At 40.4% G+C, this 12337-nt stretch overlaps 1 protein-coding gene across 1 annotated transcript; it reads right to left on the bottom strand.

Annotated features, from left to right (window-relative positions):
• Positions 1–6994: 6994 nt before the first annotated feature.
• Positions 6995–7945, bottom strand: LOC131902761 (vomeronasal type-1 receptor 2-like). The gene has a single exon (XM_059253738.1). It carries the CDS (start codon positions 7943–7945, stop codon positions 6995–6997), a length of 951 nt encoding a protein of 316 aa, XP_059109721.1.
• Positions 7946–12337: the final 4392 nt, after the last annotated feature.

Genomic DNA, 12337 nt, shown 5'->3' with positions numbered 1-12337 from the left:
CCAAAAGGTGTGAAAATGATTGAATCTTCAGTTTGTTGATAATATTCTGGGTTTTAGGTAATTAAAGCAATGTTGGCCAGAAGAAACACTCCTATGAAAACATTTGTTCCCAGAGAATCATAAACATACCCCTGTGTTTACTATTCATGAGAATTGCAGGGGAAACAATTCAGCCTTACAATTCCAATGCTTGGAGAAAGTCAGGTGCCTTTAATCCCTACACACACCTTTAGTCCTAGCACTAAATAAACACAAGCAGGTGCTTGTCTGAGTTGAGACCATCTCAGACTATGGAGTGAATTCCAGCTGGGGTTTCAGAGATAGAAAGTCTCTCAAACCAGAATTAAAGAGAAAAACAAACAAAAAGGATGCCTGAAGGAGGGAGGCAATCTTCAACCCCACATCGGAGGAGTAGAAGCCACAGAATTGTAGTGAAAGGCCACCCACAATGACTTTGTGAATTTATAAGAAGAATGGACTCAAAGTAAACATATTGCAACAACAAAATTAAAGATAGAGAAGTAAACAAAGGAAAAAAAAGTAATCAAAGGAAAAATGAAGAGAGACCAAAAATCACCTTGCTCTTTTGGGCCACCCAATTTTAATTGCTCCGCAGATCACAGTCCTCATCTCATGTCTATCAAACCTCATGTTTTCCAAAAAGAAATACATGCCACTCTCTCTGCCAACAGAAATGAACCTGCTACAACCTCTGGTTTTTCTATGTTGTATCTCAGACTCTCCTGGTTGCCTCCTGCCCTCTGTCTCATTCCAGTGCCAATGGTCCACTAGATTGAAGACTATTGATTTGACCTCTCCTGGCAACAATCAATCATAAATAGCTCCTTGGTTACTGATGGAAATTTAACAACTCTTATCAAAAGTACATTGAAAATGGAAGGAAGAATGAAGGATTAAATAAATAAAAAAGGAAAGAAAGAAGAAATGAAGAGAAGATTAGAAGATTGTACTTTAAGGTGCAAAGGTATTAAGCATTACTTTTGGGATCTGGTGGAAATAATTAGATTTTCATCAGAAAGGATGGATACAGTTCATTCTACATCTAGTAGTAAATACCCGACAGTTCCTGTTAAAATATTTTTAAACTCAATTCTAGTCACAGCAATATAGTCAATTCACCCTACCCTGGAAAATCTCAAGTTTATCTTTATCTATATGTACATATGAAAGTCATTCTCACCTGCATACTGTGGGATGCCACAATAGCAATTGCTGAGCTGAACCGCTGAGTCTGTCCTGTGTTAGATGACACTCTGGCCCTGATTTATTGCTTTCTTATACCCTGGTCCCCTTTCCCACTACAGAAGTGGATTTCAACTCAACTCTCAATCCATAATATCATGTACATAAAGAAATGAAGAAATTTTAAATGACTCTCCATCAATTAGGTGTCAGTTCAAATATGTACAAATCAAAAGAGCAAATCCAATGAATCAATCAGGAGGACTTCAGGAGAAAACATCTCTGTGAGCCAGAAGTTTCTCAAGGGATGCACAACATGCAAAGAGCCTGTGTTAAGAATATGAAGTTGCTGAATGTAGTGTTGTACCCAGAATCCCCAAAGATCACCAAGAGACCAAATCTGATAAAAAATAAAAAAGAAAGCAAAGTCTTTTTACTGTTGTTGGGTATACCCTGCCGTCACTGACTGTCTGATGCAGCAGAGCAGGAGAGACCCAGAGTAGCAATGGGGCAGGGTTTTCACGGGGTAAAGCAAGGGGTTCTTCTGGTCTTCAGACTACATAGGAACAGACTTGGGATTGATTTATGTGAGTGACAGTTATACAAGTAACTTTAATTGGCTAGGGTTATTTTGGGGTTACAGTTACCCATTTCTGGGCAGACATGGACCAGTCCCATGTTTTGTCCCTGAGCTGCTGTGGAGACTGGCTGGCCTAGCAAGTGCTGACTGTAGGGTCTGGCTCAGTGGCACAGACTTGGTGTGTCCTATCCCCTGTCCTGCTGGCAGGGGCATCAGTGATTAACTGTCTATTCATGGCCCTCCCAGAAACTAATAGCTCAGTTCATGAAACTGACATTGAGGCCTGATCTCTGAGAGAAGACTATGGTGGTATTGTGTTCCCCAAAATATTGTGTACCCTAATATCTGTGGTCAGAGAACTAGATACTTAGGATAGGCAGTGGTAGGTAGCACACACCTTTAATCCTACCATTCCAGAGACAGAAATCCATGTGTTCAAGGATACAGCCAAGTATATTGACACATGCCTTTATTCCCAGAAAGTGAGCCTTTAATCCCAGGGAGTGATGGTAGAAAGCAGAAAGGTATATAAGGCGTGAGGACCAGAAACTAGAAGCATTTGGCTGGTTAAGCTTTCAGGATTCGGAGCAGCACAGTTCAACTGAGAACCATTCAGATATGAGGACTCAAAGGCTTCCAGTCTGAGGAAACAGGATCAGCAAAGGAACTGGCAAGAACTTTTAAGATTCCTGCTACATCTGGCGGCCAACATTTGTGCTACAAATTCAGGAAAAAGCCGCTTGCCTGTGGCCTTGTGGGCCCCAGCTCAGACCAGAACTACACTCTGCCGGTTGTGGTGGCACATGCCAGTAAGATTTACTGAAGAAGGCAGAGGGAGGAGGATCCTGAGTTTGAGGCCAAGGTAGGAGAAGCTTTGGCTGGGGCCGAGCCACAAACAGTGGTGGGACCATGGAGGCAGTGGCTGCTGCTCCGAGTTGCTGGCTCCTTCTCATCTTATTGGTGATGATGTTGATGCCTCTACCTGGGATGAAGGGTTTTCTGATGCTTGTTCAGAGAATTGCCAGGACCATCGTGTTACAAGAAAACATCGAAAAAGGTCAATTTGGGAAAGATTGGCAAGACTATTGCTGTGAAGATTTTCTCTTCTAGGGAAGAACGTTCACGGTTCCCGGAAACAGAGGTTTATGAGACTTGTGTTTCCTCCAAACCACAGAGGAGGGACAAAAAAAAAATTCTAAAGGGAACCATGACCACACCTAACAGCGACTTTGGAATCTTCAAAGGATGATAGGATCCCACAATGATGATTCCACATGGACTATGGTAAAGCCATTAAGCTGATTAACACCAAGGAAAGATGGCTTTGGACTACAAACTGCTCAGGAAAATTTGGAGATGGCTAGCTGAGATGATTCAGCCTGACAGACTACTCGAGCAAGGACTTGAGACAAGCCCTGAACTTTCCTACTAAGCAGCGACTGGACAAATGATACAGGACTTGACAATTAACCCAAAAATTTTCTTTTCAGGATTCCCTACAGATATCTTCACACCTAGAAAGCAGGAAGTAACTTTAAGAAAACAACACCCACATTCCCAAGCTGTGGAATGGGAGGTTTTTGGTTGTTTTATGAGTTATGAATATTGTCATTGTTTATGATGGTTGGTTACAAGTTGTTAATTGTTAATGGTCAGGAAAAAAGCTGATCATGGAGATTAGATTCAGAGGTTTTGTTTTAAAAAAAAAGGAAAAATAAAGAAGAGAATATACATATGAGGTAGATCACTGAATCTACCCTGAGAAAAACAGATAAAGAAGTAATAAGATAAATGGGTAGATAATTGAATGCACTCTAAAAAGAAAAAGAGGAATATATAAAAATGACAAAAGGTAGATTACTGAATCTATTATGAAAAGAAAAATACTTTTAAAAAGGAACTACTTGTTTTACGTAGGATAAGTAATGAAAATTAGTTTGTCTGAGTTTATCAAATGTTACTGGACTGGACATTGTTAATATATATATTATGGAGTTTTTTACTGTATATATTGTATATACTTATTAGATAGTTATTCTTGTATTAGTTATAAGATTTTTAAATTTTAGACAAAAAGAGAAGAAATGTGGTGGTATTGTGTTCCCCACAATATTGTGTACCCTGATAAACTTATCTGCGATCAGAGAACAGAAAAGCCACTAGATGCTTAAAATAGGCAGTGGTAGGTAGCACACACCTTTAATCCTAGTATTCCAGAGGCAGAAATCCATGTGTTCAAGGATACAGCCAAGCATGGTGACTCACGCCTTTAATCCCAGAAAGCAAGCTTTTAATCCCAGGGAGTGGTGGCAGAAAGCGGAAAGGTATGTAAGGCATTAGGACCAGCATTTGGCTGGTTAAGCTTTCAGGCTTTGGAGCAGAAGTTCATCTTAGAGCCATTCAGATAAGAGGACTAGATACTTAGGATAGGCAGTGGTAGCACATGCCTTTAATCCTAGCGTTCCAGGCACAGAAATCCATCTGTTCAAGGTTATATGCAGGCATGATGACACACACCTTTAATCCCAAGAAGTGAGCCTTTAATCCCAGGGAGTGATGGCAGATAGCAGAAAGGTATATAAGGTGTAAAGACCAGGAACTAGAAGCATTTGGCTGTTTAATCTTTTTTTTTTAAGTTTTGATTTGAATTGCTTGGGTCTAATAAGGTAGGGTGGGCTAGCCTCAGACTTTCTATCTTGTTTGAACTCACCTCAGATTCATAACCATACTCCTGTCTCAGCCTACAGAATGGTAGAATTATTGTACTAAAACACTATAACAGACAGTACACATGTTTTCAACAGATTATCTTTAAATGATATTCACCTTATATAGATGTCTACTATCTTGGAAATCATGGAACTGAATAATCTCTTATAACCTATCCCATTTTTCATATAGTGCAACTATTCAGACAAAAACACAGGCTTCAATACCCCCACCCTTGAAATATAAATTAGTAAAAAGAAGTGGATGAAGGAAAAAGTGCTTTAACAGAATTAGATAATATTAGATTAGAAATACATAAATCCTAAAAATCATGGTAGGAAAACTTTCAGTTTTATAATGAATAAAATTATGTATTATTTATTTATTAGCATTGATTTAAATGAACTTGTTCCTTGTTTAAATTCTTATTCCTGTTATTTCATAGGAAGAGGAAAAATAGTTGTTGTCTTCTCTAGGGTATGTATTTTTTTTTCTCTTGTATATACAAAGCTGAAATTCTAAGCATGTATTAATCACATAATTTGGAAAAATATAGAACCCATTCTACATAATGTTGTAAGTCCTGGAGGATCAACTTGAGTTGACAGCCTCCCAAAAGTTGCAGTATTTGCTATCTTCTGCCAGCAGGCATTGAGATGTCCATTTTACAGCAATGTAAAAAGACAAAAAAAAGCCTCAAAATTTAACTCCATTTAAATATGCTGTAGCCACCACAATGACTCATAGGATTTTATCAGTACAATTTAGAATACTATTGAATACTATTGAGTTATTTAGTTAATTTCTTCAATGTTTTGACTAAAAAAATGACTAAAACAATTTAGAGTGGAATTGGTTTATTTCAGCTTGCAGTTTGAGTACACAGTCCATCATGGGAAGGAATCATGGTATCAAGAGGTTGACGCAGCTGATCACATGGTATCTCTAGACAGATAGCAAAGAGAGATGCATGCTAGTTCTCAACTTGTTTTCCCCAGTTTATTCAGTCCAGGAATCTAACCAGAGAACCAATGGCTGTGCCGAATTAGAGTGGGTCCTCTACCTCCATTAACCCAGCTTTAAACTCCCTCAAAGATGTATCCAGATTCTGTCTGTTGTGTGATTCTAGATCTTATAAAGTGGACTATCAATATTAACCATCATGTTACCTCATGTTAGACTTGCACAAATAATAAAGAACATATGTATATATTCATGAACAGAAATCAACAACTGTGACACATTGAGAGATTAGAAAAATACTATCTTTTCTATGGCAGGGAAAAGAGAGTGTGGAGATTAAGTTGGGAACACTGATGAATACAGTAGGACAACGTATGGAGAATGCTTGTAGAAATGTAGAGGTTAACCTCCACAGCCTTGGGTTGTCATAGACTGTCATACAGAATGCCAGGGTGCAAGCAACTGAGTAGGAGGTAACAACGGCCCACAGCAGAATTGGGATGACTAGGAAAGTCTCTGTTTTCCAGGGAAGTCTTAGGAAACAATGGGCACAGCAAATAGACAGCATTTGTCATTTCTTCCCATAGGGGAACCTGGAAGTGGAGCCACAAACCCACATCATAAGATCAGATGCAGAACATCGGTGAAGTCAAAACGTGAATGAATAAAATGGAATTGATCACATAAACATGCCAAAGATTCTGGATTTCTCTTTGCTCTTCTTTTCTGTAATTCAGTTGCAGCAGTGGGATCAGAGTCCAGGCTGTGCTTAAAGAGAAACACATACCTCAACAGCTAATTAGATATCTTTAAGCGTATCATATTTTTTTTAATTTTCTATGAGCAATTTTCTAGTCATTTTACATATCAGCCACAGATCCCCCTGTCCTCCCTTCTTCCACCCTCCAGCCTTCTCCTGCAATCTACCCCCGATTCCCACCTCCTCCAAGGCAAGGTCTCCCCTGGGGAGTCAGCCCAGCCTGGTACATTCAGTTGAGGCAGGTCCAATCCCCTCCTCCCTGCACCAAGGCTGAGCAAAATGTCTCAGCATAGGCTCTGGGTTCCAAAAAGCTGGCTCATGCACCAAGGACAGGTCCCAGTCCCACCACCTGGGGGACCTCCTAAACAGTTCAAGCTAATTAATTGTCTCACTTATCCAGAGGGCCTAGACCAGTTCCATGGGGGCTCCTCACTTCATTTGTTTCCGGGAGTTTGGCTATATGTTCCTGTGCTTTTTCCAATCATGGTGTCAATATCTCTTGCTCATATCACACTTCCTCTCTCTCATCGATTGGACTCCTGGAGCTCCACCTAGTACATGATGATCCCCAATCTCTTAGCTTTTAGAATAAAAATAAAGGGATATCTTCATGTCATGGAACTGCTTAGGCAGCATTATGACTGCAGTAACAACTGGCAATGCTTAATTTAGAGAGCCATTAACTTGCTAAACAACACCTGGTCATGTGTGAGTCTAATGATCAGTAATAGATGAAAGAATGTTTAAATTTATCATAACACACACATCATCATGTTAAATTACCTTCTCCTACAGCAGGGAAAATGATTCTTTGTACCAGATTTGTTATTACAGATGAAGATGAAGGGGCAAAATGTGGGAAAAAATGTGTCTAGGAATGTAAATATGTTGATTATCCACAGACTTGGATTGTCAAATGCCACATTATAGATAACTAATATGAAGGACATTGAATAGGAGAGGACAAAGGTACAGACAAGGGTCAAGATGGTTTTTGTGGCTCTGTCTTCAGGGGAGACTCTGAGAGAATGCTGGGCACTGTGAATATGTTGTAGCTGAATCTTGTGCCTGTAGAGGATGCGCATCATGAAGTCACTGGTCCAAACCATGAGACCCAAATACAGACCATCAATGAAACAATGCAATAAAAGACGTAGTACAGTTACAAGATTGCTAGCAACAAATGCCGAGCAGTACCCCAACTTGATTTTCTTGGTGAAGTTTTTGTTAGTATCAGGTCCAATCACATCTATAGCTGTTTTGCTGTTTAGGAGCAGATGCACAAGCCAGCTGAGTGAGCAGGAACGAGCCATGTACTTGGAGACTCTGTGTTTAAGCTTCATCCACCTGGAGTTGCTGGGGCTGATTGTGATTGCTTGGAAGCAACTCAAGAGGCAGGTGCAGTGCAGGGAAATGGCCCGGGCCACTCGATTACTGTAGAGAGTGAGTTTACATAAAAGGTCACCCAGGAGATATTGCAAGCCCAGCTGTACCATTATGTGAGGAATTACTCTTGAGATAATGACCAAGGAATTGGCTAGAATCAAATGCCTTAAAATCTGGTCTTTGGGCATCAGACTTTTTCCAGTGAATACAGACATGATATATGGAAGAAGAACTGACCAGTTGCCAAGAATCCCAACAGCTGTTAGAGAAAAAAAAAGAATCCCCATTGGCAAGTTCTCAGGAACCATGTTCTTTTCACCTGAGATAAACAAATTTAACAGCATCAATACAACCAGGAAGAAGACATGTAAATGTGTATTAATTATTTGTAGCTCAAATAACATCATTATCGATATCATGAAATTTGCAGGCAAATGGATAGAACTAGAAAATATCATCTTGAGTGAGCTAACCCTGACTCAGAAAGACAAACATGGTATGTACTCACTCATAAGTGGATACTAGATATAAGGCAAAGGACAACCAGACTACAACCCACAGCTCCAGAGAAGCTAGCTAACAAGGACCCTAAGAAGGACACATAGATAGCCGAGTGAAGGAGAAAGAGATGAGGTCTACATTATCAAACTGGGAGTGTGTGTGTGTAGGGGGGGTGATGGAAGGCAAAGAATGGGGATGAGAACATAAGGAAATGGGAGGGTCAAGCTGGAACAGGGACAGGGTGGGAGAGTAAGGAAAGAGATACCATAAAAATGAAGACATCATGGGAATAGGAAGAGGCAGGGTGCTGGGGAAGTTCTCAGGAATCCACTGGATTACCCCACCTTGGACTCTGGCAATGGTCGAAAGGATGCCTGGACTGATGTACTCTGGTGAACAGACTAGTGAATACCTTAACTGTCATCATAGAGCTTTTATCTAGTGACTTATGGAAGCAGATGCAGAGATCCACAGCTGAGCACCAGGCTGAGCTTCGGGAATCTAATTGATGAGAGAAAGGAGGGATTCTGTGGGCAGGGGAAGTGGAGATCATGATGAGAAAACATACAGAGATGGCCAGCCATGCCAGTAAAGCCCATGAACTGTGGACTAATAGCTGTAGAGCCCCAGTAGGACTAGACTAGTTCCTCTGAATATGGGAGACAGTTGTTTAGCTTGAACTGTTTGGGGGTGGGCGGCAGGTAGGAGGATCAGGATCTGTCCCTGGTGCATGGGCGGCTTTTTGGGGACCAGTGCCTAGGGTGTGACACCTTGCACAGCCTTGGTGCAGGGGGGAGGGGCTTGGACCTGCCTCAGCTGAGCGTGCCAGGCTCTGCTGACTCCCCATGGGAAACCTCAATTTGGAAAATGTGGGGATGAGGGGGTGGGTTGGGTGGAAGTCTGGTGGTGGGAAGAGGGAAGAGAGGGAGATTTGTGGTTGGCATGTAAAGTGAATAGAAAACTTCTACTCATAGAAGTTTATACTAAGTCACATACTTGCTTAATAAAGCTTCTGTGGTTAAGTGTTGTAGTGAGGTAGGAAGAGAGCAACAAATACATTGCGTAGAACAAGAGACTTAACAGCACACTAGCCTGAAATTAGACGGGAAGAAGGGGATAAGACAAAATACATTGGTTCACAGGGTGAAAAGTGTCAGGCTATTAAACAATGTGGAAAATCAGGCAATGTAGGAGATACTGTGTTCAAACAAGACAGCTCCAATGAGTCAGATTTTGTGATAGATGCCGTATTTGGGTTCAGTCATTTCATCAGTCTATAATGAATAATAAGCAGTTCTTCCAAAATAATGGGAAGTGGAAGATGTAAAGAGATAATAGAACATCTAGAAAGGAACGACTTTGTCAGTACACAGATAGCTCAATATGAAATTTCTTCAACAACATGGAGGAAAAGTGATAAAAGGTCTAAACCAGAAAATGAATGCTAGTCATCTCTCTGATGCACTTCAAAGGAGAATTTTCCATAAATTCATTTTGAAAAACTAGAAAAGTGTCTTTCAGGCTGGGCATCAAGGGAACTGGAGAAGCTGTGTCTGAATTTGTAGTGGATTCACATACAGAGGGAAGTGCTCAGAAGCAACAGTTCCCAGAATGCCCCCCCCACCCCCACCCTGCTCTCCTTGCAGTGTTCTTTGCTTGAGTCCAGCCCTGTCCAGCCTGTGATGCTCTTTCTGGGTTCCTGGAGGGGCCAGCACTCTCCATCACCTTTTCACTTGAACCCTGGGCTCATGTCCTACATGTCTGCTGAACTTCAGATTGTACCAGGAATGGTCAAAACCACACCAGTCAACAGTTAGCTTTCCACATCGGGTTTTCAATCAAGAATAGTATTCATAAAACTCATGATAAAGTGCTGAGGATAATAGTAACTGTGTTTTCTGTACATCCCTTAAGCTGATGCAGAAGGGTATCTATTTTCCCAAACTTTTGCAAAACTAACTGGAAGAATTCTCAGTTGAAACACAGGAATTCTAAATGAGTCTGCAATGAGGAGGAGCCAATCATACTGTGTGTGCATTGTTGCTCAATATGCACACTGTCCATTCAGTCACACAAAAGCTGTGGTTTAAAGTACCTATTTCTTTAAGAAAATAAATCATCTTTTTTTAGGAAGTCATTAATGGCTTACACACCTGTGATTTTAAGATTGGTAACTTTGGGGGCTGGGGAGATGGGTTAGTAGTTAAAAGCACTTGCTATTCTTTCAAAGAACCTGGGTTCTGTTTGTGACACCCACAGAGTGCCTCACCACTGCCTGCAACTCTGGCTCTAGGAAGAATCTGATACCTCTGGGCTCTACTGGCTCCTGTACACATATATGAACATACCCACAAACAGATAGAAACACAAATACCTGTAATCTAAAATAATAGAAATAAATCTTAAAAGGAACTTTTCTCCAAAAGGAGGGAAAAATAAGAGCAGAATTCAACCCCTAAAATGGATAATACATGGGCAGAATAGATGGGGTAAAAGGTAAGAGCACTTACTACAAGTATCAAGACCTGAGTTAAGATCACACTGCCTACATGATATTGCTGGGGGTTGTTGGTCATCAACTTAGAAAAAAAACACAAGCTCTAGATTCAGCCAGAGATCTTGTTTAAATAAAAACGGTAGAGAGGAAAATGGAAGAATATCCAACCACTCCTCTGCTAGCCATACACATATACTACATTATCTATTATCTATCTACGTATCTATCTATCTCTGTGTATCTCTATGTATCTATGTATGTATGTATGTATCTATCTACCTACCTCCCTATGCAACATGTATCTATCTATGTATCTACCTACCTACCTACCTACCTACCTATTTATCATCTACTTATTATCTATCTATCTATCTATCTGTCTGTCTGTCTAACTGGATGTTTTCATTTGCATGTATATTCATAACACATATAGAAATGAGTGGAGTCAATGTATCATAAGATAGGAAGGGACCCTTTGGAGCTTGCTGAATGCACAGAGAGGGAAAGGCAGGAAACTGTCCATCATCCTTTGCCAGCAAAAAATAGCTTCCATTTCATGTGAAATCCTTTTCATCATCTTACTTCAGTACTTAACAACAGTAACTTTCCCTTATTCCCTCTAAATATAGATTCTCCAGTCACTTGTGGCTTGGTATAAAGAGAAAATGTACTTACCATGTGTTCTGTTTAACACAGAAGTTGGAGTAAGCAACTAAGTCTGTCTTGTTGAGATGAGACTCTGGTCCCTTACTTACAGGCTTATAATTCCCTGGTCTTTTCCCTCACAGGACCTGTGATTTTCAGCTCTAGATCCATAACAGCATCTACATGGGGAATTAAGAATACCTTTTCAACAGCCATGCTCCAATTACCTGTAAAAGAAAAAAGTCCAGATTAAGACAGCAAATCCAAGAAGGCATTATAAAGAGTTGAGAAAAACTTTTCTGTGAGTCCTTAGAGTACTCAGGGTGTCACAAGGAGAGCCACACAAGTCCCATGCCTAGAGCAGAGGAGAAGGAACAAGGGAAATATGGGGCTTTGTCTGGATTTGAGCAGACCTGTCAGCTTTAACTCACCACCTAATATCTTAGGTGATGTCAGAAGTTAATAACCAGCACCAAGGGGCCTTGAAATTGGAGATTCCAGGAAAATTTTACATCTCACTTCTTTGAAGCCACATTTTCTAAGAGCTTCTCATTTCATTTCTGTGCAGCTGGAGTCCATTCATTTTCATGTCTGAAGAAACACTAGTGCATGTGTTTACAGTTATATATCTGAACAGCTGATGTGCGGATTCCAGTTTTGAGATTGCATAAATGAGAATTTTGAGCTTGTATAAATGAGGATTCTCTGAACTTCCTAGCAAAGGGATTCTATTTGCAATGTGCATGTATTTTGATGGCATAAATTTAAGAAAGAATCATTGGTTAGGGGGGTTTACGTTTATTTTAAAATACTTTTCTTTATGATTTTAAAACACACACACACACACACACACACACACACACACACGCACACACACACACACACACACAGTGTAGCCTGGTCATACCTATTCCCCCACCTCTTTTCCAATATCTCCTCTCCAGTATATCTACCTCTCAATTTCACATCCTTTCTTTTTTTTGTTTCTCTTTTTTGTGTGCCCCCTGAGTCCAATTAGTACTACTAATAGCTCATGGTTGTGGGTCATCACTGTTGTTTGGTCAACTTAGTTCTCAAACACCCAAGGAAAAGT

Source organism: Peromyscus eremicus, chromosome 1 (assembly GCF_949786415.1).
Source record: "Peromyscus eremicus chromosome 1, PerEre_H2_v1, whole genome shotgun sequence".
Taxonomy (NCBI): domain Eukaryota; kingdom Metazoa; phylum Chordata; class Mammalia; order Rodentia; family Cricetidae; genus Peromyscus; species Peromyscus eremicus.
The sequence above is the reverse complement of the archived record's forward strand: the minus strand, read 5'-3'. Positions and strand labels throughout refer to the sequence as shown.

Bases quoted from the DNA above. Each gene is read 5' to 3' on its own strand.
- LOC131902761 (XM_059253738.1), bottom strand. From the start codon at position 7,945: ATGCTGTTAAATTTGTTTATCTCAGGTGAAAAGAACATGGTTCCTGAG.